Raw genomic sequence first — 25,470 nt, forward strand, 5'->3', positions numbered from 1 at the left:
TTAAGTATATTGTAAAGAAAATATTCTAGAGCATTTTTGTCTACATCTCATTTGTCGTCATTAAATTATTATATATTAAATTAAAATAATTTAAAAAATTAAATAACTAAAGTATATATTACATTTTGCAGCTTTATCTAATTCTTTTAAATCTATTTTTAATTAGTATATAATAAAGAGGATATTCTATAACTGACAGTAGCCTTACCCGATCAACTTTGATGATCTGAAATTTTTGTGTGATGTCTGCAGGATTGGATGGCAGTCTAGAACGTCCGGACACGAAGCGCAGGAATAGGACTCTCTCCTCATTGGTGAATTCCTCAAGGCTTTGCCACAGCCAGCCAATGAGCTGATGGCTGTCAGTAATGTCACGGTATCGTACCACCTTCTTCAACATTTCCACGGAGACCTCGGGCAAGCCACACACCAGCTGTTCCAGCTGTCGAGCCGTGAGCAGGGAAAGCAACGGGACTGGGATGATTGAGGACATGCCCTCCCTCACTGCTGCCACCTACATACACACAAAAACTGCGTTACCATTATGTACTGTCAGCATGCAAGATCTGTCTATATGAGCTATTCCTTTAAGTGAAATGTATGTGCAGTTAACATTATTTTAATTCTAAAGTGTCTGGAGGAGAGGCAGATACCTGTCTGTCCATCTCGTGAAGTCTGTAGTGCAAGGCTCTCTCCACATAATCGTTCCTGTTGGAGAATGTCAGGGGGACGTTATGCCCACCAGGAATCACCGGAACCAACGTGCCATCAGCACTGTGAGCCACAAACGAGTCCAGAGGGATCATCTACAAATCCAGAATAAAAGACAGTGAGAAAGTCATGTCTGAATGGATGATATCTGCTGGTCTCTCAGGTCTGTGTGCCTCACCACTGTGAAGTTCTCTTCATTGATCACGCTGTTGTCCAGGTGTAAGATGCCCTGAAGTGAGCGGTACGTGAGCAGGTCCACCTCCTCCAGGTCGCCGGCTCCCAGAGGAATACAGCACATCTGTTTCCAAACCCACGGCGCCAGGTGCAGATCCAAGGGCTTTTTGGTTCGAATGGCCACTGCCATTAGGATCCCCAAGAAGCGAAACTGCACCAAGTGATCATCCGAGACTGCTGCTGGGTTCAGCAAGAACCTGTCCAGACAATGGAGGTTAGTAGTCTTTCTATTTAGAGCCAATAGAGTGCTGCAGGGATGACGTATTTTTGTAGACCATAATCAAGAACTACTGGGTTTTTGTTGAGGAAATCAGGGTGAAGATACCTTCTGGTTTAGCCTACAAAAATACATCAGTGCTACATATTCTGATTATACATTTAATCATCTACAACGTACCTGTCAGTGTTGCTACCAACATCTGCAGAGCTGTTGGGAGTGTGAATGAGAAGCTCGACCACACCTGCCTGTAACTCCTGGGAAAAGAGAATTCGGTTTTGGATGCCTGAATGCGAAGGTGATAAGAGTTTAAGAACATGGACTTACCTGGCACATTTCAGTGATGGTGTCGTCAAACACGCCGCCAGCGTCATCCGCCCCTTCTCCGACCAGCTTCACCTTCCATGCTCTGGAGGGCAGACGCAGCTCAGTAGGGTTCAGGTTCACCACCTGTTTGGCGATCTGCACGAAAATGGGCTTGCTAGAGCGCCCCCTGTGGATTGGAGGACAAGGTTAGGTACTTCAAGTAAATAGTTTAAATCTTGGCAAAAAAAAAGAAATATATGTAGCTCAAACAGGAAGTTAACAAACACTGTCTATTAACTATCCATCTAAACATTTTCTACACTTGCAGTGTTCCTGTAATCCAGTGGTTTTGAAACTTTTTGACTTCAAGGCCTAATAGTACGTAGAAACAGGGCTGTGCAATTAATCTAAATTCAGTTTTGATTTCAGCCTCCAACGATTATGAAAATACAGTAATCGAGATAAAACGATTATTGCGCCCAATTCCACCCCCTTTCCAGCGGTGCACTTTCGTTCCTCCATAAAAGCCCAATTTCACGTGCAAATCAGTAAAATCATGTAACGAGACTTTTGCAAAATGGGACGTGCTTGATTTAGTTAAGTTGATTAGATTTATTCATGTTTTTAAAAGCATGTAAGAGAACCTGCACTGTTCCTCGGAAGGATTACTATGTATGCGCTCAGGGACGGAGCAGAACACGGACATGTAAAGTCATCTTTTAGCGCCTAAACGGTCAAATACACGCAAAAAATGTGTCAAAATGCAGCGCTTAGTGATTATTCACATAAACTCTCGTCGGTTATGTAATAAATGAATGTAAACAGATGAGAATGAAAATATGTGTGTAACAGTAAATTGGATCCGTGCGGTTCTTAAAGTGACAGCGGGCTAATATTCCTGCTGCGACTGTGTGCTTTATATTAATCAAAGAACAAAAGACAAATTCAAAATCACTCACTGCTCTTGACTGAAGGACTTTTGTAGCTTTAATAAGAAACAAAGGAAGTTTAATTCTTACAGTGAAGACTATGATGTTTTATTTTACATTAGGTTATTCAATTTCTCTAGTAGGCTGTTAACTGAATAACTACTGTAGACTTGCATTAAAAAAAAAACTTAAAGCACAGTTTGTTTCATTTGTATATTTTTTTATTCTATTGTATTCTTTTGCTTTTTTATTACTGGCAGTTTAATTATTTTGAGGACCTTTTTTGTTGTTTGGTTGTTTTTTAACTAATATTAGTTACTCTGGTATTCTGCTGTGGTATTGAGAATTGTGACATTTCGCTGGTCTCTAAAATGTAGATGTCTTAGCAACCTTATTTACAGAAAATATAAATATATATATATATATATATATATAGAGAGAGAGAGAGAGAGAGAGAGAGAGATATCATCTTTAAATAAATCTTTCATATATTTTGGTCATATGGCCCACTAACTATTGTTTTAAATAATTGTGATTACAATATTTACCAAAATAATCGTGATTATGATTTTTGTCATAACCGAGCAGCCTTAGGTAGCAATATAAGTTTTTCATGATTAACTGGATAAGAATTAAGGATAAGAATTTTTATTATTATTATTTACTCAATGTATACACAATAACTAGTAAATAACCAGAAAAATAAATATTCACAAAAATAGTCATGGAGTTATACTTTTTTTTTATTTTTTATTTTATTTACATAGCAAATCACACTTCAAAAAAACAAAACCTTACTGTGACTTATCAAAAAATATCTTGATGTTTTTGTTGTATTTTGGCTTATTTAATGCTTAATTTGTCTTATTTAAAACATTATTAAATTATATATATTTTTTCCTGCACAAGTACATTACATGGAGCTCAGGTTCAGAAAATTATAATAATAGCAATAATAATAGTGTCTATATAATAATAATAATAATAATAATAATAATAAATATTGTTAATTATTACTATTGTAATATTCCACTGTAAAGTAATAATTACAAAAATAAAAGAGAAACACTCTGAAACGCTGAAAACACCAGCTCATGAGCTGCTTGCATGTAAAAGAACACAGTGCTGCGTTTCGCTCTGAATCATGCAGCACCTTTATTTATTTCATTAAATCAAAGCCTTTTGACAGTACCCCTAATCCATTTTGTGATTTCGGTGAATTTGATTAATTGTGCAGCCCTGGTTAAAAGCTCATACCTGGTGGAGATCCGTTTGACTGTAATCTGGGGGCCGTAGGTCTTTCCCTGGGTCATGGTTCTGCCGATAGTGCGAACGAGAGGAAGTGTGTTGACTTTCGGGGACAGGAGGCCTCTGAGTTGGCCCTGTACGATGGCAGAGGTACCTGAGCTGTAGCGGGAAGCATTTACCTGGAAACCAGCCAGACAGTGACACAGTCAGACAAAACTTCTGCTCGGATATCGACCGACACAGACCTATTAGTCTGGAGGTAAAAACAGGAACCGTAACAAGGAACACTTTCACACTGGACACAAATTCAGCTGAGCTTAGAAAATGATGAAAGGTTCTTGGCAGGGAGTCAGAGTACAGTTTTTTCCAGTGAAACATCAGCAGCAAATGTTGTGATTCATGTGAATGTGTGTGAATGTGTGCTTGTTTTATTATTGATTGTGTACCTGACTGCGGGGGTCGAGGTTCAGAAGCCTCCAGGACTTGTACATAAGATCAGAGAAGTGGTATAGCACTCTGAGACGGGTGTTTAACACTTCAGGGCTGCAGTCTTTGAGGGCGTTATACTGCGGAGGCACGGACTCAGGCAGACCCAGCTGTATCCCTGAACAACCTGCAAAATACGCAGTCAGAGTTGTTGACATGAAATGCAAAAACAATTCTCACATCCAACCGCTGAGGAACTGATCCTAGAACGGACTATTTCTTATTATTAATGTTGAAATCAGCTGTGTTGCATGTACAGTATATATATATATATATATATATATATATATATATATATATATATATACACATACATACACACACACACACACACACACACACACACACACACATATATATATATATATATATATATATATATATATATATATATATATATATATATATATATATATATATATAAAATATATTTTAAAAGAAAACCGTTATTTTAAATTGTAATAATATTTGACAGCAGTATTACTATTTTATTATATATATATATATATATATATATATATATATATATATATATATATATATATATATATATATATTTATTATTTTTTTTTAATTTTTTTTTATATTTGATCAAATAAATTAAGCCTTGGCCTTCTGTCAAAAATATTGAAAAATCTTACCGAATTATATTGTATATTTTGTAGTTATTCTTGTCTCTAAAATATTTAATTGACTAGAAGTTGTTTTAGTACAGTCTCTACAAATATGATTTTTAAGCAACTAACAACAGGCAAACTCAAAGAAAATCCTGAAAATGTATTGGTCAAAAGCTATAAACCCTGTGATTCAGATATGCAAAATGTTACTGCTGAAACCTAGCATATCTCAGCAAAAAAAAAAAAAAAAAGTGTTCACATCTCCACAGACTCTGACCTCATCAGTGAACATCCGTTATATATTTATTAGGGCTGTACAATTAATCAAATTCGATTATCATGCACATCTAGTCAGTAAAGCCGGTTTCATGATTAGTAGTAAATTGCCATCACCTGCTTTCAGATGGAGCGGCATTTACTACACAGAGCCGTAGTTCACTGACAAGCTAGGCAATATCGCGTTCACAATCACAGATGAATACGCAATATCGCGTTCATAATTGAAGGTGATTCATTTGTGATTGTGAACGCGATATTGCCTAGCTTGTCAGTTGTGGAAACCTTGTTTCAGGATTTTTAGGATAGAAAGTTCAAAATAACACCTTTATTTGAAATAGAAAACTTTTGTAACATTATAAATGTTTTACTGACATTTGGTCAATTTAATGCATTCTTACTGAATAAATGTATAAATTAATTTATAAAAAAAAAGACAAAAAAAAAAAAAAAAGCTTTTGGCCTGCTGGATGTGCGCACTTTAATTGTAATCTTAAAAAAAAAAAAATAAATAAAATATTTACTATACGAATTCATTAACATTTTTAGGATTTTGTTCAATTCTTTCTGTAAAAACAGCAACAAAAAAAACAAACATTTTTAACATTTTAAATTTAAACAAATTAAATCTTTAATTTTTGTAATTTTGTTTCATAGTACCAATAAGAACGAACTTATTATTGAACGGTGCTAGTTGTATGGGGAATATAAGTGAACAGTATTAGCTGTTACCCATGTAGATGATTTAAAACGGTTTACTTCTGAAGTTCCAAGGCAGATCACTGGGATTTGTTTGTACCTGAAGCTCTGGTTGACAGAGCCGGTGTGGTCCAGGCCGAAGTATGACAGCGTCCAGCCGAGATCTGCCTGATGTTCTTGCCCTGTAGAGTAGTAACCAGAGTGGGCTCTTTGACAGGATTGGAATGGCCCAGACCCAGCTGCAATACACACAAAGAGGACATAAGCTCCACTAAATATTCACAGATTCTCAAATATCCACAGAAAACATCATTAAACATCATTGCTGTTTCAGCTGACTGTACCTGGGCCTCACAGTTGCAGCCCCATGCGTACACGTCTCCAGTGTTGGATAAAGCAAGGATGTGCTCACAGCCCACAGTAATGTCCTCAATGAATACGCCCTCCAGAGCGGGAATGATCTGCGGCCGGTTGTGATTCTTCAGCATGGAGTCCGGCAGACCTATCAGACGCTCTGTGAAAACATACACGCATATAAGGGCTCTCTCAACATCACAAAGGTCATTTGTGACACAGCTGACACAGTCAGCTTTACGATCGAAATATTCTTTTGAGAGAAAATTTGGTTCAGACTAGAATCAAAATAGAGTGATTCCACATTTACACACAAACACATCTGGATAATGGTGATGATTTCTGGAGGGTCTACCTTGGCCGAATGTGTAGATGTGTCCATCTTTGGCCAGAACCACTGAGAAATGTGTTCCACATCCAACCTTTTTAACGCCTTTATTGCAAAGAGCCTCCACTTTCTAACAACGAATAGAAACACAGGAAACATGCACTGATTTTCAGAAGCTTGGGGTAAGTAAGACTTTTTTAGTAAAAAAATTATTACTTTTAATTAGGAAGGATGCATTAAACTGATCAAAAGTGACCACAAAGACATTTATAATGTTACAAAGCATTCAAATAAATGTTGTTCTTTTGAACTTTGAATTCATCAAAGAAAGTTTTGTTCAATAATAAGAATGTTTCTTGTGCACCAAATCAGCATGATCATGTGACACTAAAGACTGGAGTAATGATGCTGAAAATTCAGCTTTGTATCACAGAAATTAATTATATTTTAAAACATCTTAAAATAGAAAACAGTTATTTTAAATTGTAATAATATTTCACATAATTACTGTTTTTACTGTATTTTTGGTCAAATAATTGCAGCCTTGGCGACCACAATATTCATCTTTCAAAAATATGAACAGATCTTACCAAATTCAAACTTTTTGAACGAAAATGTACCTGATCAATCAGTAAGACTGTACCTGTGGGTAGCATTTCACTGTACATGGTCCAATACCCAGTTTACCATAATCCCCATCTCCGAAAGCCCACACGGTCAGGCCGTCTGATGACAGGACCAAAGTATGATTGATACCACATGACACCTAAACACGACAGAAAAGGTCATCTTCACTCATCACGCGCTGGTCAAAGGTCATATACGCACATTAGAATGAAATTCCAAACAAAGAAGAAGCACCTGTCCAATGTGGTAACCATCCAGTGCTGTCACTCTCTCCGGGACCATCTTGTTCGAAGTTGACCTTTGACCCAAGCGTCCAGAATCTCCACTGCCAAAGGTGAAGAGTTTTCCGTCCGCTGTGATGACGGCAGAGTGTTTGAACCCACACGCCAGCTGAAAGAGGGAAATGATGTTCAAATGAAATCTGATCATGTGATGGTTTTGGTGATTAGCTCAGACAGTAATTTTCTTTACCTGCACCACTTCCTCGCCCTGCAGAGCCTCGATCTGTTTGGGTCGCCTTTGCCTTTCACTGTTCCCATGGCCAAGTTTCCCATAATCCCCATCACCCCAGCTGAACACCTCTCCGGTCTCAGTGAGAGCCAATGAGTGGCCATCAGACCCGTATGATGTCACCAGCTGAGTCACTACATAACCTATTAGGAAAGAGTTAGGATAATAGACAATTATATATTATATCATGCATTTTTATATAGAGAATAATAATAATAAAACTCCCAATATATATATATATAAAAATATATATATAATCTTATTCCCAGCACAAGTTCAAAACATTGTAATGTATTGAATAATAATAATAATTTTGTAGGTCATTATTATTATTATTATTATTATTATTACCTAAACTACTATTAATTATATAATTATAGTTACAATATTATTAGATAGATTAAGAGGTTGTCATTATTAAATAATATATATTATTAAAATAATAATAATAATAATATAAATATTATTTATATTATTAATATAATAATAAAATATAAAAATACTGGCACTGGCCTGAAAATGAGTTTGCTGTGGTTTGCATTACCTTGTAAAGCTGAGATGATAGTTGGGGTGTAGAGGTCGTCTGAGTTACCCTGTCCGAGTCGTCCGTAACTGCCCTCCCCTACAGCCAGAACTGTACCGTTAGCCTGAACCAGGAACGTGCAGTTCTGACCACACACAACCTGAGAGAAACACACAGCACAGATAAATGGAGAGAACAACTCTTTTTAAATGAACATGCCAACTTTTTGTGGTAGCTTTGCATGCGTTTGGTGTTGATAATCTACCTGTTGAGTCTGAGAGAGAGAGGGAGCGAGTGTGGGCACAGACGCGCTGGTTCCAGCATCCGCCAGCTGCCCGTGACGTCCGTTACCCCACAAATACACCTCGCTTTTACCACCCTGCTGCCAGTCCTGTCAAAACCACAAACATGACTTTATTAGATTAAAAAAAAATTAGATGAATAGATCTAAATATAAAAATAGATGTTTAAAGCACTGTTAAATACAATAATATTTCCTTTACACACATTACAAATACATTCTTTTAATGCAATCTCAAGCCAATTTAGCAAGCTGTAAAGGTAAAATAGGCATAGAGATATGCTTTAAATAATGAGGAAAGGAGTTTTATGTAAAGTAAAGACAGGTTTTGTGTGGCACTGGCTGGTATGGTTTGTGTGGGGTAATTTATAAAAGCTGAATGAATAAAAACACGTGAAGAGTGATAAAAATCAGCCTGAAAGAACAATGCTGAACACAGGGACTATACTGACAGAGACGAATGAGGGAGATGAAGAAAGATCCGGATGTCTTAACACACACTTCCACATATCTGCTAAACCTCACACACGTTCAGGAACACACAAACTTACTTCAGGTCTGCTGGTCGCCCAGGACATGAGCTGTTCATCCATCATGAAGGTCCATTTACTGTTGTCCTGGAAGGAGGACAAAAGACCCTTTGCATAAATCTAAATAACCTTTAAGGGGCATATTGTGGAAAACAGGATTTTCTATGCCCAGCTAAAATAAGGAATTTTGGTATCATTGAGATACTATTATAGTTATTAATATTTGATAATATCAGTTTTTATTTTTATGTTTTCTGTTTTCATTTTAGTTAAATGTTTAGTAATTTTATTGTGTTGTAATATTTTAGTAATATTTATATATCTTTTAATTAATTTTTATTTTAGTTATTTTGGTATATGAAATTAAACAAAATTGAATAAAGCTGAAATAAACTAGCTGAAATAAAGTTTTTTTTAAATATATTTAATTTATTTCAGTTAACATTTTATTTCAAGTAAATTGTTTTAATTCTAGTTTCAGTTTTACTTTACTGTAATACCCTGTAATGAATAATAATACAACACTTAATTCCAAAAAATTACATGAAAGTTGGAAAAATATAAAGGCTGAAGGAAAAACTATAAAATAAAAATATTAGTTCTATACTTTCCTGGATTTTACCATACTGATTGCATTAGTATTGTAGTTATTTAATTGAGTGTCATTTTTAATAGTTTTTTTTTTATTTAATCATTTATTCTTTTCTTAAAAGTAAAGCAGCAAAAACAGCTCATTTAATATTCCAAGCGTCAAAGCAAGAGTCAAAAAAGGTCATAAAAAATGTTTTTTGTGCGAAAAACCTTCACTAACATTATAAAGAGATTTTGAGAGAGAGAAAAAAGTAGTATACAAATATCGTTCCTTCAAGTATTTCACAAGGATTAACTCCTTTGCATCTTACCAATGGTTTGGTCAACTCCGTGGATCCAGAATGATGGAACTCGGGTGCAATGAAGGATTCTGGGAAGGCGGTGCCACGAGCAAACGCCTCTGCACTCTTCACTGTGGTTGAATAAGTGGAGAGCCAGTTCCACTCTGAAGGGCAGAAGGATCCAGGGGCCCCATCCTGATCTGTCCCCGTCCCGCTGTGGTGAGGCGGTCTGGGCTGACGGCACAGTAACTGATCCAAGAAGAGACCCATGGCCAGAGAGGCCAGACTCTGAAGAAAGGCACTGTGCGTCAACTGATCGCCCGCCATCACATGACTCTGAGGAGCAAGACACACATAAAAGGATATGATGTTACATAATATCTATAATGCACTGAGAATACCTTTTCATAGAAATGATTACGGAATAATTAAGGTTTATGTTGTTTAAAGAAGCTCACAAAGACTACATTTATTTGATCAAAAGTAAAAACAATAATACTGCCAAATATTACATATATTTTAAAATATAATTTGATGAAGTAAAACTAGGTGGTGCTGAGGTGATGTTGACTCAGAGAGCTGCAGTTCATTTATCAGAGCAGAAGCTGCAGTGAACCGACTGACTCTGGTCTCTCCTCAGCAGACTGCAGGAGATCTCTGCTGTTTAACCGAGGACAATAATGAGCTGGTAATAGAGACTTTTTAACAGAGTGAAACTCTGCGGCAAAACCGAGCAAAGAGTCAATATGCCAGCAGAACAAACTGAGCCTCAGCAGAAGCTCAGACTGGATCAGAACTGAGGCAAATATGTACAGTATGTGTCAGTTGTTCTAATGTATTGAATACAGTTATGTCATTTCTATAGCATTCGAGAAGACTTCAAGAACTCATTTCAACACAAAGCACACTTATAAAATTTTATGAGCAATTTGTTTGACCAAAATCTACCCATAAAAGGTACTCCAAATTCATTTAAATTGACAAAACAAAAAAAAGTAGTGCAGTTATAATAATTATATTTCATTTAACACCTTATCAGCATCAAATGTTATATTCACAGCAAACTCAAGAATAATACAATTTAAAATGATAATAATAATAATATCAGATCAATTAATTGATACAATAATTTTACATCTTTACAAACGAACAAAACAAAAATAACAATAACAATAACAATAACATTTATATAAAATGTTTCATTATTATCTTCAACATTTTCTTACATTTTGTATGTGACTATATTTTGTAAATATTAGCAATTTTTCATTTAATCTGAATTTAATTTTATTGGCTGATACAATTTGAAAAATAATAAATAGAAAATAAAATAGTCAAGTGCGGATATAATTATTTTTGCCGATTTTGTTATTTAGATTACTATCTAGCACTAACTTAAAGGGATAGTAAAAGATTATAGCAAAATTTCATCCTTTTTAAGGCCATTTTTTTTTATGTAGGTTTCTCTGGTCTTTAGTGTGTTTATTGTTATTTGTTTTTTACAAAATAGCATAGATATCAGTTATCGGCCACAACACGAAGACAGCAAAATATACCTCATTACATGAACAAAAAATTTAGTGAATTTTGAGTTTTGATGAGAAACTGTATATACCTTCTCATAGCTGTACTGCTCCTGAAGCAATGTGGGAAGGCGCTCAAGAAAGACGGCCATGCAGGGGGCACGATTCAATCCCAGAATGCCCTGACTGCGTAGAACGGAACGGCAGGAGGCCAGAACGTGATTCTGAGAGATCCAGTCCGGGGTACAGCGAATTAGCAAAACATCCTGAGATAGGAGAAACAGAATTAAACATTACTTACTCATTTTTTTAATTAAACATTTATTAACTTTTTCAGAAAGTGTTCGGTACCTTTGATCTTCCAGAACAAGCGGTCACCCCTATGTGTGGGATCCAGGTGGTACAAACCACAGAGCCCATTCCTGTAACCACAGTCTGCAGGACTGAACCATCCTAGAACACAGGGGAGTAACAATCAAAAACAAGAGCTTTGTAAAGCTAATAAAAGAAATACCTATAAGAAGTGTTTGACTCACCCTGAGAGACCAGATGTTGAGTACCCCTCCGATTCCTCCAGACACCAGTGCAAGTCCACTGGGACAAAATGACAGGGTCTTTACCGCGGTAATGTGTCCACTCAGGCGGAACACACATTTAGCATTGCCCCGCTAAAACACAAAAAACACACACACAGCTTCCTTAAACTGCACTAACAAACTCCAAAAAACCAACAAAAAAAAACAACTTTACTGCCAATTAATCTAAAAGTAAGAAAGTGAATTAAAAGGTGAGTTTAAACAGGCAATAAATAAGAGGGCTTAATTTACCCCCAAAACACATAAATAAATCAATCTGACCTTGATGGCACTGCTCTTGTCTTGGCTGGTAGACATGGTGAGGAAATTGGGCACTGAGACATTAGCGCCCCCTTGAGGAAGAGTCCACACATACAGGAGGCCATTTTGACATCCACTGAGGAAATAAAGGAAAATCTTAACATTTAGATGATGGATTAGACACCTGTGCATCCTTGAGTACCAGCTAAAATGTCTGCATATCCTAAAAATACTTCATGAAGTACTCATTTAAAGCTCTCCTCTGAGATATCTTGTACCCATTCTTCACGTTAATGGTGTGAAAAATAATAATATTATACACTTTTGTAACATTTTAAGACCACCTGATTTGATTCTCACTTATAATGTTAATGTTTCTTCCACCAAAGTCATCGTAATTTTAAACATTGTCGTCTATTTTCCACCCTTTCTATGACCTTTAGGCTTTACTTCCGTTCTATCTATTATTTAAATGAATGTCTCAGCTCTTATTATGAACAATTTACCTGTGCATTTGTCATTTTTAATACAATTTTAAATTGTATTGTTCAATTAAAATGTCACGCTATGTTTTTCTTTTTTACTTTCACTTTCACAGATTTATTCACTTTCACATTTAGCAGACGACTTACATTGCATTCAAGTTACAGTTTTTACATTTTATCAGCTCGTTTTCCCTGGGAATCGAACCCATGATCATGGGTCCTAAAATAAACTTGGTGTCCTAAAATTAATTAAACAGAAATAAAAAATTCATAAAAACTATACAGACATACAACAAAATTACTTAAATTAATATGAAAGTAGAAAATATTTTTTAAAAATCTCAAAATATTAACAAAAACTGTAATAGCATCTCAATGATACTATAAAATAAGACTGGTTTGTATTTCCATTTTATTGCCATTTTAAGAATTCTACATGTAAATGGCTTTCTTGTGAGTGAAATGAGTAGTAACACCCCCAACAATTTGCTAAATACTAAAGTAGGTGGGCATCTGGTTGTGAAAATTGCTGTAATGATTATTAAGCATATGGCACACTTACACTGCCATCATAAGACGAGGCTCTGGTCCCCTCCCGGGCAGAGGGCACCACTCGGCCGTGTTGACGGTGCCCGTGTGGAACAGAGAGTGGAGGGTGACCCACGCACCGCTGGCACGACCCCAGATCTTCACCACTTCAGAGCGGCCCACAGACAGCAGCAGATGACCGGTAGGGTCCCACCTGAGCGCACTCACACTCTCCTGTGAACATAAAAGCATGTTACAGTCAAAACATATGGGTTTATTTGTGTCAAAGTATGTGTTCAGTTTCAATCTGTCTGAAATGTGTGAAGAAACCATTCATTTCATTGATTCAGCTCATTTGGATTGTTTAGGTCATCATTCAAAAGTCTCCAAGTTGTATTTTATTGAATGAAAACAAATGTATTTTTGCAATGAAATGCACTACAGTTTAACAGTTTATGGGTGGCAAGATTTTTTATGTTTTTGAAGGAATTCTCTTATTCTTAGCAAGACAAAAGTACAGTAGAAACAGTAATATTGTGAAATCCTACTGCAATTTAAAATAACTTTTTTCTATTTGAATATATTTTAAAATGTAATTTACTCCTGTGATGCAAAGCTGAATTTTCAGCATTATTACTACAGTCTTCAGGGTCACATGATCCTTCAGAAATCATTCTAATATGCTGAATTGGAGCTAAAGAAACATTATTAATGATTATTTATATATTATTATTATTACTACACAACTGTTGAAAAGAGTTGAGCTGCTTAATATGTTTGCTAATAATTATGTGTGTAAAAATTATTTGTGCATTTATTTGAAACAAATCTTTTGTAACATTAAGAAATGTCTTTACTATCACTTTTGATCAATTTAATGCACCTTTGCTGAGTAAAAGCATTAATTTTGTTAAAAAAAATATTAAAATGATATACATATATACACTATTTAAATACTACTTTATATTTTTTAAATACTACTGTTCATCAACATTACTGATTAAATTATATTAATTTACTTATTATATTTTTTGGCATTTTTGTGTAAAAACGATTGAAGAAAATATTTTCTAAAATATACCATTGCTTATGATTCATTTCACTTCCACTCCATTGTCTTACAAACAAACAATTTTAATTATTCCAAATAAACAACTTATTTGCTAACCAGACATTATTGACCAGACCATCATTACTGGCGAATTAAGTATTTGTCTTTGTTTTGAGGACTCCATACTCACAGGAAATGCTGTTAGCAGAATAGGCGGGTCGATTTCATAGCTCTCTGCTGTTGCTAGTAGAATTTTGCCATCGGGATAGCCCACGGCAAAGGATTTATCAACACTGTACCAGGCCAGACACTGAGGTGCTAAAAAAACACAGTGATAGTCATTCAACACTGAATTAATGAACACACATTACAACAGAGATCTTCAGCACATTTAAGGACCAACCTTCTTTCCTGTAGCAGTGAGTGAGCTCTGTTCGCTCCACCCTTAAGTCGTCTGTGACCTCCAGCCAACAGAGGGAGCCGTCCAGCCGGCCCACCAGCAGACTCTCAGGAGGGCTGACCTGACTGCAGGCTTCTGGACTGAGGAACGGAGTGGAGGTCTGAACCCACGAGAGCGCAGTGACCCAGGAGGACTGAGCCTCGATGTGCGCCTGAGTACCTACAGGAAAGACGACAAACACAAACGGGTATAATACAACCACTTTGTCCAGGATATTTGAAGATGCACATAATATACTGCAGTTTTTGTCCACCAAGACTTGCCTGGTTTTGAATGTTAGGCTATGAAATTATTAGTAAAGACAACAACCACTAATAAAGTTGATAAAATGAGTGAAAAACATCCCACAGAACACAGATCCTTTGGATCTTACTGGCAACTTTTGCCTAGGCATGCATCACTCACATTTTTCGAAAAAAAGTTCTATTATCGTTTATGAATATGTTGATTTTGATATTTTTCTGTTTAAATAAATATTTCATAAATGCATATTTCCCCCAACCACGCTACATCCACTGTTGTTGATGTTACCTAAAACTAAACCTGAAAGTATTACAAATAATTTTTGGTAATTAAAATAAAGCTAAAATAAAATTTAAATTACATATTAGATGAAACATTTAATTAAAAAAAGTAAATTAAAAAATATTGTCTTGACAAGTAACTGAAGTAAGTTTTAAGTACTACAATTATGAGTTAAATATAATTAAAGCAAAATAGAAATATTAGAAAACTAACAAAAATGACAAAAAGTACATAGCAAAATTACTAACACTTAAAATAAAACTTGAAAATAAAAATAAAGTAACACTTTACTTAAAGCCTTTATATATAATGCATTATAAAGGGTTATTAAAGTATTTAATGCATTATAATTATTCATAATGTGCTTTGTAATACATTATATCTTGTCGTAAATATAGTCATGGCCAAAAATATCGGCACCTTTGGTAAATATGATCAAAGGAGGTTGTGAAAATCAATCTGCATTGTTAATCCTTATGATCTTTTATTTTATTTAATTTTTTTAAATCACAAAAATCTAACCTTTCATTGGATGAGAATTTAAAATGGGGGGAAATATCATTATGAAATAAATGTTTTTCTCAAATACACGGACACAATTATTGGCACCCCTAGAAATTCTTATGAGTAAAATATCTCTGAAGTATATTCCCATTCATATTCACAATTATGAGCACTCCAGGATGATTATGAACATGAAATTATCCAGCCATGGCTTCCTGTTTCACAGAAATATAAATAGGAGGGAAAACAAAGCCCAAATTCCCTTAATCATTCATCACAATGAGAAAAACCAAAGAATATATTTCTGATGTGCAGCAAAAGATAATTGAGCTTCACAAATTAGTGAAGTGACTTTAAGAAAAGAGCTAGAGCAGTGAAAATTCCCATTTCCACCATCAGGGCAATAATTAAGAATTTCCAATCAACATAAAATGTTCCGAAACTGTCTGAAAGAGGACGTGTGTCTATATCGTCCTAATGCACGGTGAGAAGGAGAGTTTGAGTGGCTAAAGACTCTCCCAGGACCACAGCTGGAGAATTGCAGAAAATAGTTGAGTCTCGGGGTCAGAAAACCAAAAAAATAAAAATAAGTGTCAAACAGCACCTATATCACCACATGTTGTTTGGGAGGGTTTCAAGAAAAATTCTCCTAGCTCATCCAAAAACAAACTCCAGCATATTCAGTTATCAGACACGACTGGAACTTCAAATGGGACTGGCTTCTATGGTCAGATGAAACTAAAAAATGAGCTTTTTAGCAGCAAACACTCAAGATGGGTTTGGTGAACACAGGGATAAAAAGTACCCCATGTGTACAATGAAATATACTGCTGTTTTTTTTATGTTGTGGGCCTATATTTCTGCTGGAGGTCCTGGACATCTTGTTTAGACACATGGCATCATGGATTCTATCAAATACCAACAGATAAAAAATCAATAAGTGACTGACTCTGTTAGAAATCTTATAATGGGCCATGTTTGGATCTTCCAACCGTACAATAATCCAAACACAAACCTCAAAAACAACACAAAAATGGGTCACTGAGCACAAAACCAAGCTTCTTCTGGCCATTCCAGTCCTCTGACCTGAACTCTATAGAAAATGAGTGGGGTGAACTGAAGAGAAGCAGCACAAACATGGAGCTGGGAATCTGAAGGCTCTGGAGTGATTCTGGATGAAGGAATGGTCTCTGATCTCTTGTTCTCTAACCTCATCAGGCATTATAGGAGAAAATTTAGAGCTGTTAAACTGGCAAATGGAGGTTTCAAAAAGTATTGAATAAAAGGGTGCCGTTAATTGTGGCCAATGTGTATTAGAGAAAAACATTTATTTCATAATGATATTTCCCCCCATTTTAAATTCTTATTATCCAATGAACGGTTAGATTTTTGTGAATGTTTTAAATAAAAGATCAAAAGGATTAACAATGCAGATTAATTTTCACAGCCTCCTTTGATCATATTTACCAAGGGTGCCGATATTTTTGGCCATGACTGTAATTATAACCAAATTTAAAATCCATAGTGTAACAATGAATTGATAAGTGTTATAATGTATTAACCGTGGTTACAATTATTCACAAGATTGTACAATGCATTATAAAGTGCATTACAAGGGATAATTAATGCATTAAATCTACTTTTATAATGCATTATACTTAAAGGCAAGTGTTACCAATAAAAGCTAATTCAAACATATTCAAAATATTAGTAAAGGCTATAACAGTATATAATATAATGTATAAATCAATTGATAAATACTATTATAGTGTATACATAATTCTAAATTACCACTGGTTACATCAGCTAACACATTGTTTCAGATGCAAATAAAGTTATTTTGATGCAAGATTATGATAACAAACTTTTTTTTCTTCAGAATAACATGCACTGATGTATTGTGCACAATAAGTCCAGAAACAATTAATAGGTAAATAGTGATAATTTTGCATTCATATTGTCTTCAAGTTAACTTGCTGTTACAATCGATTATAAATTACTGTATGCCCATTCAACTACATAGAAGATTTGGCAGCAGTAGTGCTGTGTGTGTACTGGTTTTTGTGGTTTACGGGGACAAATTTGTATAATGACATGGGTATGACAGAGGTATTACAATTTGAAGGTGGTTTATGAGGACACTGCCTATTTCCCCGTAAATCAAAAGGCTTAAAAAAAACATACTAAATGGTGTTTTTGTTTTAATCTAAAAATGCCTGTAGTTTCCTGTAAGGGGTAGGTTTAGGTGTAGGGTTGGTGTAGGGCAATAGCACATACAGTTTGTACAGTATAAAAACCATTACGCCTATGGAGAGTCCCTGTAAACCACTAAAACAAACATGTGTGTGTGCGCGTGAATGTGACAGCAGGATGCTGGTCTGACCATTGACGGTCCAGATGTTGATGAGTTTGTTCTGGAAGGCGGCCAGTAGAGTTCCCCCTGCGCTCCATGATACAGCGGACAGCAGATGAGATCCCATTGAACCATCTGAGCTCTGAGCATCCTCACTGCAGAGACCACATACAAACACACAATTGTCAGCACCCAAAGCATCCATTTCTGTCTCATTCAACAGAAAAATTATTTCCCAACAGACCTATGACATATTTAGAATTTCTCTGTTTCCTAATCAAAGAGACAAAAAACAGGGAGTTTCACCTGATGCTGCAGGTGTGTGTGTGCTGCAGTTCTGCTGTGTTCGGCGTTACGGCCCACAGTCGAACAGTCCCGTCCTGTGAGCCAGTGGCCAACAGACCTTGTCCTGAATTCCAGCTGCAGCTGCTCACCTACAAACACAACAGCCAATCAAAAACAAGTGAAGACATACACACATACATATACATACATACACATATATATATATATATATATATATTATTTAGAGAGAGAGAGAGAGATTTGCAAGACATTTAGCATGTTTCTTTAAGTGTTTCTGCTGATCCTCTTTACCCTGTTCTGATGTCCTTCCAGCTTCTTGATGGGACACTTGCGCAGATCTCCGGCCATGTCACTGTATGTCTGGGGTCTGGCGGTGTTGTCTTTCTCAGAGACCGCCAAGGCCTGGACCAGCTGTTGTGCCGCCCACTGTCGGTGTCTGCTGGTCAGCCTGGCCGACAGTGCACAGGCAGCGAGCGCATTAGCCAGCTCCAGAGGCCCGACCCGCACTCCCGCTTGAGAGAGAGGAGGACCTGAGGGTGGAGGGCTTCCGCCTTCTGTCCAATCACATGCAGAGTTAATTAGAATAAGTTAATTGCAAATCATTAACTTCCATTTAAAAATGATATATGGGTACCTAAGCGAGTCACTAGAATTAAAATGAGCAGGGTTCCCAAAACTTTTGACCACTGTCCATGACTTTTCCACACTAAGTTTTCCAGCCAATAATGATTACTGGTTATTTATTTATTTAGACACTGCATTCTCAAGGAACAATATTTATTTATTTATGCATTCACGTAGAGTGAGACACTGCATTCTCAAGGACCAACTTCTAACAATGACATATTTTAGCGATAAGCATAACTAGAAAATATTTAAATTCAATACCATCATAGTGTAACATTCCCTTATACTTCAATAAACAGTTTAAGCCACAAAAAAAAAAAAATCCTGATACTTACAGCATTTCCATGACAGTGTGACATAAAATATCAATATTTATTTTTATAATCTTTTTATATTTTACTATAATTATTGTCATGTTATTGACCATCATCTGAAAAAGAACCATGATTTTGCAAATGTGTTTTATAATGAAAGAAATATTAACAAAATATGTAATAAAAATATAAAATTACAATAAATAAATAAATAAAACTATCCTGATACTTGCAGGATTTCCAAGACAGTGGGATTTATAAAAAGCTGGTAAATGTAAATAATAAAATGTAAACACTTAAATAATTTAAATAATTATTAAAATAAATTGTATACATATTTTATATTTTACTAAAAATATTATAATTTTAAATCTAAATAAATATTGTATTTTTTTTATTTATTTAAAAACATGTTGTACAATTTTTGAAATATTAACCTAAAATGTCAGGAGGTACTTCAATTAAATATTTCAGGTCCAAGGGTTTTGATGACAAAGTTTGGAAAATCGCTGGTCTACACTAAACTAAAACATTTATGAAACATTTAAAATATATGTACTGTTTTGAGAAATTCTTTACCTTTTGATTCAATGGAATCGCTTCTTTCCACACTATAACGGTATCGGACGCCTTTCTCCGTCAGAAGGGACACCAGACTCTGTGTGACCAGGAAGGTGGGCGGGGTCAGTTCTCTCGGCTCCTGTGGTGCCCCCTTGAGGGCAGAGCTTTGCCTCATCCTCTGCTGCGGATCGGTGATAGCGCTGATGTTCATCCCTGTAGCTGCTGCCATGAGATCCTGAGAGGAAGGACATGCAGGTGAGACAGCATGATTAGGCGGAAGACAGGATGATTAAATGACCTGAAAGGAAAGAATGATGAAGAGCATAGCAAGGATAATGAGGTGAGAAACATTAGCGGAAGAGACAAGAAAGACGGTTGGGAGGGAGGAGAGAGAGAGAGTGTACCTGAGTGCAGATGTCCACTAACTCTCTGTAGGCAGCAGGACTGTGGGACACTAAACTGCCAATAGCAGAGCTGAGGAAGGACAGGAAGGCGGAGCCTGTGTGATCACTCACAGAGCCACGCCCCATTCCCTGCTGGTCCATGCCTGTGTGGACACGCCCCCCTGCTGCCAGACACATCAGCCGCACCAGGATACGGATGTCAGCCAGACCCAGAGCCTCCAGACCACTGGACTGATTACACACTGAACTACTGAAATACACGGTAACAGATACACAATGTGTATATTTGTACATCCGATATGGATTATCAAAAAAAAAAAAAAAAAAAAAAAAATGAAGGTCTTGCAGTCGATTGTAAAAAAGCGGCGGGGTTTAAACTGGCTAAATGACTGGAGAAGTGTGCCATATACGCCACCAGAAAGAAGTCTGTTGTTTCAACAGAAATCAAGTTATAAATGTGATTAAGGATTATGAGGACAAATGATAAATGTTTAATATTCTGCTTTTTTAAAGTTAATAAAAATAAAAGAATCATTTGAACACAAAATCAGTCAGAAAATCAACAGATCATAACATTAATACATTTTAGGGTTGTGTGGGAAAAAAACTTACTTGAAAATACAAAATAATGGACTTTTTCCCAACAAAATGATTTGGTAACACTTTACAATAAGGTTCATTAGTTAACATTAATTATCAACATTAGTAAACATGAACTAAGAATAAACAATACTTCTACAGCATTTATTAATCTTAATTAATGTCAATTTCGGCATTTACTAATGCATTATTAAAATCACAAGTTGTGTTTGTTAACATTAGTTAATGCACTGTGAACTAACATGAATAAACAATGAACAACTGTATTTTCATTAACTAACATTAACAAAGATTAATAAATAGTGTAATAAATGCATTGTTCATTCTTTAGTTAATGTATTAACTAACTTGAACAATGTTAACAAATGACACCTTAATTATTGTAAAGTGTTACCAATGATTTAAATCAAGTTTCAATATTCTATATATTTTTATTTTCTATTTCTTTCTTTTTTTAAGTCTTTGAATATTCAAATAATAATTTGAATACAAAATTAATCAGGAAATCAACAGAAATTTCAGATAAAAAAAAAAAGTATTATTGTGGGGTAAAAGCTGTATAATTCTGTGGAATGAATTTAGATATAGTAACTATATACCACATAACCATGTTAAACTATGCTGAGAACTACACTCTTACTGGAAGCAGAAAAAATTATAAAAAATAATAAAACTAATGCAAAATTATGATCTGTGAGGTTTTTTTTTTTTTGAAGGAAAAGTCTTAGTGAAAAAAACAACTGGAAAATGACAGTTATCACAGTATTTCAGATTCATTGTGAAGGAGATTACATAAAAGAATGTGACATTTCCAATATTCCCTGAATAGCTAGTGTTTTTATTTTTTTGCTTCTGAGCTATATAAACCTATTATATATAGGATATATAAGGATTTTGCAAAATGGATTTAAATAAAGTAAAATGTGTAAAAAGAACACACAAATTATTCAAATAAAATGAAATGGCCAAGGGAAGGGTAACACATTTGTGACTAATGAGTGTGATGTTGATGGGTGAATAATGGAATTCTGCAAGGCTCAGATTCCGTGCAGGTCAGTCAGACATTGATGAATCCATCACAGTATGACATGTCAGATTCGGTGTGAAGGAGTTCACAGAGCAGATGATATATTTAGTATAGTGCCGAGGGAAGTCAGGTACGAGTGGTTGTTACCTGGTGGACGTCTGTGAGAGAGCTGTCATCACCATACTGTAGGCCAGCAGGATCTGAGCGGTGGAGGTGACTCTCCTCAGAGCCAACAGTCTCTCCTGGGGCTCCCTCAGGGATGCTGCCTGCTCCCCGAGACTCAGAGGAACCGAGGAGCTCTTCAGCTCGGTGCTGACAACACCTACACACAGAAACAAACAACGACCTGCTGCATTTCACTGAGATTTTGCAAAGCTCTTGTAGGAAACATGAAACAAAATAAGAACATTACCTTTGTAAACCAGGTTGTTTTCACCGCTGACTGAGCCACTAGCGAGGGCTCCAAGTGGGTCGTGTTCAATGAAGGGGATTGGGTCAGGCACGGGCTTCTTCTCACTCAGACCCAAAGGCCTCAGGAGAATCCCAAAGTCCTCCAAACCTGTAAGCCTGTCTGAATCCGAGTCTTCCTGGTTACCTAGATCCCATTCGTCTAATACAGACACATTCAAATCATTACACATGAATTTATTAAAATGCATAGTGTTGGTTATTTAAAAGTTTGCACAAATACCTTCTGATGTACCATCTAATTGACCAATCAGATCAGACGCCAAACCTCTTGCCCTGAAAAAAACAACATCTGGGTTGTTATATAGAAAAAAGTTAACAGCTACAGCATGTTCATCGTTTCTTCATCTTCACCTGTCCTGTTTGGAGCTCATAACCCCCAGGTTGGAGGCCAGGTACTTTTCCCTGCATGCAGTGCATAGGAGGTAGTATGGGCTGCCCGATCCGCATTCACCTCCGAACCAGCCGTCCACGTAGGCCCCGTTGCTGCGGTAACCACGGCGACCGGCGCTCTGACCGCAACCCGGATGGTGGCGCTTCATATGGTTGTTGAACTGCAGGGTGAGAGTGTTACACAGCTCACACTCCACCATCTCATGAGGCTCTGGGTGCTCTTCTCTGCCCTGAGACAAAAAAAAGAGAGAGTGAGAGAGCAATGAAAAACACATTCATAAATGGACAAATAATATTAAAAGAAAAACAACCAGAATGATGAAACAAACAACAGCATTCACACAGAATGATCAAATAAATGATAAATAGGATGGAAAAACAAATGAGGTTTGATAGAAATACAAAACAATAAATGATAGAAATAATGATAAACAACAATATTATAGAACAATAGACAGAATGAATGACACAATGATAGTAAAATAGAACGAATGAAAGAATGAGAGAAAAACAGAACATGACAAAACTAAAAATAGAATGAATAAAAGAATGTTAAAAAAGTAGAACAAATGATAGAAAAATAGAAATACAGAACAAATGACAGAACGATTGAAATATAGAATGAATGAAAGAACGAGAGAAAAACAGAACGAATGAAAGAACGAGAGAAAAATAGAACAAATGACAGAACGATGACAACAGAATGATAAAAAGGGAATAGATACAACAACAGTACAAAAGGCAGATAGAACGACAGGTGGACACAGGGCTCTACGCTTACTTTTCTTTTTAGGAACGCTTGTGCTCCTAATTTAAAAAATTTAGGAGCACCTTCTAATCAATAATTAAAAATTCTGATAAAAAATTAACCTTCCCATTATGAGGTGATATTTGACTAAGTGATTTACAGGGAATTTAGTTTTTACCTTTGTAATGGCATTTTTCTAACTTTATTAAAGTTATATTATATTATATTATTTATCAAATTCTAAAAATATATATTTATAAGCTTTTTAACATTTCTTATTCAAACAGAATAAAAAGTAGAATAAGTAGAATAAGAATAAATTACCAATCAAATTAAATCAGTATTTAAGAAATAAATTTGTACTACAGAGGTAGCACAGAAGAACACACAAGTGGCTTGTATGTGTATTTTCAGATGTTTAATGAGGCTCAGAGGCGGTATGAGTGCAATTAAATTCATAAATTCATGTTGAGGTTAATGTTTTAAATATAAAATTTTGAATATAGAAGTATTAAAATGATTTAAATAACAGAAAAGATACTTTACAAATTAAACTAAAACTGCCAGCAGGTGGCGGCATGTCACTGATTTTATCACTGAATCATTCATTTATTTGATTCGTTTGAACAGCTGATTCATTCAAAGTACGTGACTGTCTTTATGAATGGGTAATTGAATCATTGACTCACTAGATTCGTTTAACAACGCAGTTCATTCATGAATGAAACACCGCTGTGTTTTAATGGAGATGCGCAGCGGCTCAGCTTTTACTTTGTTTGAAACTATTGCCTTATTTTGCTCTATTTTGTCAACGAAAATAGTGTTGTAGTCAGACAATATAAGTCACTGAATATTAACTTCTTGTTTAATGAACTGTTGTATTAAATCAATATCACATTTGCAAACTCCCTTAATAATCATTAAAAGCTGTCACTCATCTTAGTTCATCGCGATCTCACAAAACTCCATTATAATCAACAAAGCTCCTTACACTGCACAGTGAATCTCTTATTTACACCGTCTACACTTTGTTTGTTATAACGAGAGGTCTGTGATACATTACTCAGCGCTGCAAAAACACGCAAGAAGCCTACGTTAGAAACCTTTGAAGCTCCCTAAGCGCCAACACAAATATGCACAGGCGCTCCTAAATATTTTTTCATAGTCGCACGCAGTAAGTTTCATTCACAAATGAAATGGTCGCATTGTAGAGCCCTGTAGACAGAAAGAGCAATAGATAGATACATAGATACATAGAATGATAGAATGACAGATAGAACGATAGAACGATAGAACGATAGATAGATAGAACGATAGATAGATAGATAGATGTAACAAATGAAAGAACTACAGGCAGAATGGTAGATAAAACGATAGATAGAAAAACAACAACAGATAAAACAATAGACAGATAGCGTCTCCAGTACCTCTACCATCCACAGTGTGTCTCTCTCAGAGGTGATGAACTCTGGTGTGAGCAGCTCCTCATATGGTTCTTCCTGGTACGGATCATCCATGTAGCCCAGCTCCGAGTCGTCTTCAGCAGCAAACGGGTGCGTTTCAGCCCGCTCTGGCCACTCAGCTACTCCCACGTCCTGTCTGTACAGAGATGGGACAGGACTGGGCGACGGGGAGTCTGAAACAAACAAGTTAGGTGAGCAAACTCATCCTCGCTGAATTAAAAAGAAACTGTACTGCACTGAATGATAAACTGTATTGTATGTGATTCTGACCTGCTCTCCTGAAGGACGTTCTCTGACTTACTCCAGACCGCTGCCTCCGTGCAGGTGGAGGTCTGTTCCTGGTGAGGTGAACATCTAAGAAGTTCTCTCTCTCCACCAAGTCCAAACCTGCCAACAGACTGGAAAACACATTGGGAATACACACAATAAATAAATAAATGGAAATGAGCCCATTCTGGGATACAATTTTCCTTGCAGTGTGCAGTATTATAATTTTTTAGGAAATTTAGTAGGTCATTGTGATCTT

General features: G+C 35.9%; 1 protein-coding gene across 1 annotated transcript in view; it reads right to left on the reverse strand.

Annotated features, from left to right (window-relative positions):
- Positions 1 to 25,470, reverse strand: part of LOC131529167 (probable E3 ubiquitin-protein ligase HERC1) — an 86,327-nt gene that overhangs the window by 2,312 nt on the left and 58,545 nt on the right. Inside the window, 35 exon segments of the mRNA XM_058758724.1 lie at positions 209 to 514; positions 654 to 806; positions 890 to 1,142; positions 1,343 to 1,419; positions 1,490 to 1,655; positions 3,655 to 3,824; positions 4,092 to 4,258; positions 5,824 to 5,962; positions 6,068 to 6,237; positions 6,433 to 6,535; positions 7,049 to 7,171; positions 7,267 to 7,422; positions 7,504 to 7,685; positions 8,087 to 8,225; positions 8,331 to 8,456; positions 8,918 to 8,983; positions 9,799 to 10,104; positions 11,384 to 11,557; positions 11,643 to 11,744; positions 11,828 to 11,959; positions 12,149 to 12,263; positions 13,175 to 13,374; positions 14,382 to 14,509; positions 14,595 to 14,810; positions 18,064 to 18,188; positions 18,340 to 18,467; positions 18,631 to 18,893; positions 19,860 to 20,076; positions 20,246 to 20,495; positions 22,020 to 22,194; positions 22,285 to 22,482; positions 22,564 to 22,616; positions 22,695 to 22,963; positions 24,909 to 25,117; positions 25,215 to 25,342. Coding sequence (XP_058614707.1) covers positions 209 to 514; positions 654 to 806; positions 890 to 1,142; positions 1,343 to 1,419; positions 1,490 to 1,655; positions 3,655 to 3,824; positions 4,092 to 4,258; positions 5,824 to 5,962; positions 6,068 to 6,237; positions 6,433 to 6,535; positions 7,049 to 7,171; positions 7,267 to 7,422; positions 7,504 to 7,685; positions 8,087 to 8,225; positions 8,331 to 8,456; positions 8,918 to 8,983; positions 9,799 to 10,104; positions 11,384 to 11,557; positions 11,643 to 11,744; positions 11,828 to 11,959; positions 12,149 to 12,263; positions 13,175 to 13,374; positions 14,382 to 14,509; positions 14,595 to 14,810; positions 18,064 to 18,188; positions 18,340 to 18,467; positions 18,631 to 18,893; positions 19,860 to 20,076; positions 20,246 to 20,495; positions 22,020 to 22,194; positions 22,285 to 22,482; positions 22,564 to 22,616; positions 22,695 to 22,963; positions 24,909 to 25,117; positions 25,215 to 25,342 — 5,884 coding nt within the window.

The sequence above is a fragment of the Onychostoma macrolepis genome, chromosome 21 (assembly GCF_012432095.1).
Source record: "Onychostoma macrolepis isolate SWU-2019 chromosome 21, ASM1243209v1, whole genome shotgun sequence".
In the NCBI taxonomy this organism is placed as follows: Eukaryota; Metazoa; Chordata; class Actinopteri; order Cypriniformes; family Cyprinidae; genus Onychostoma; species Onychostoma macrolepis.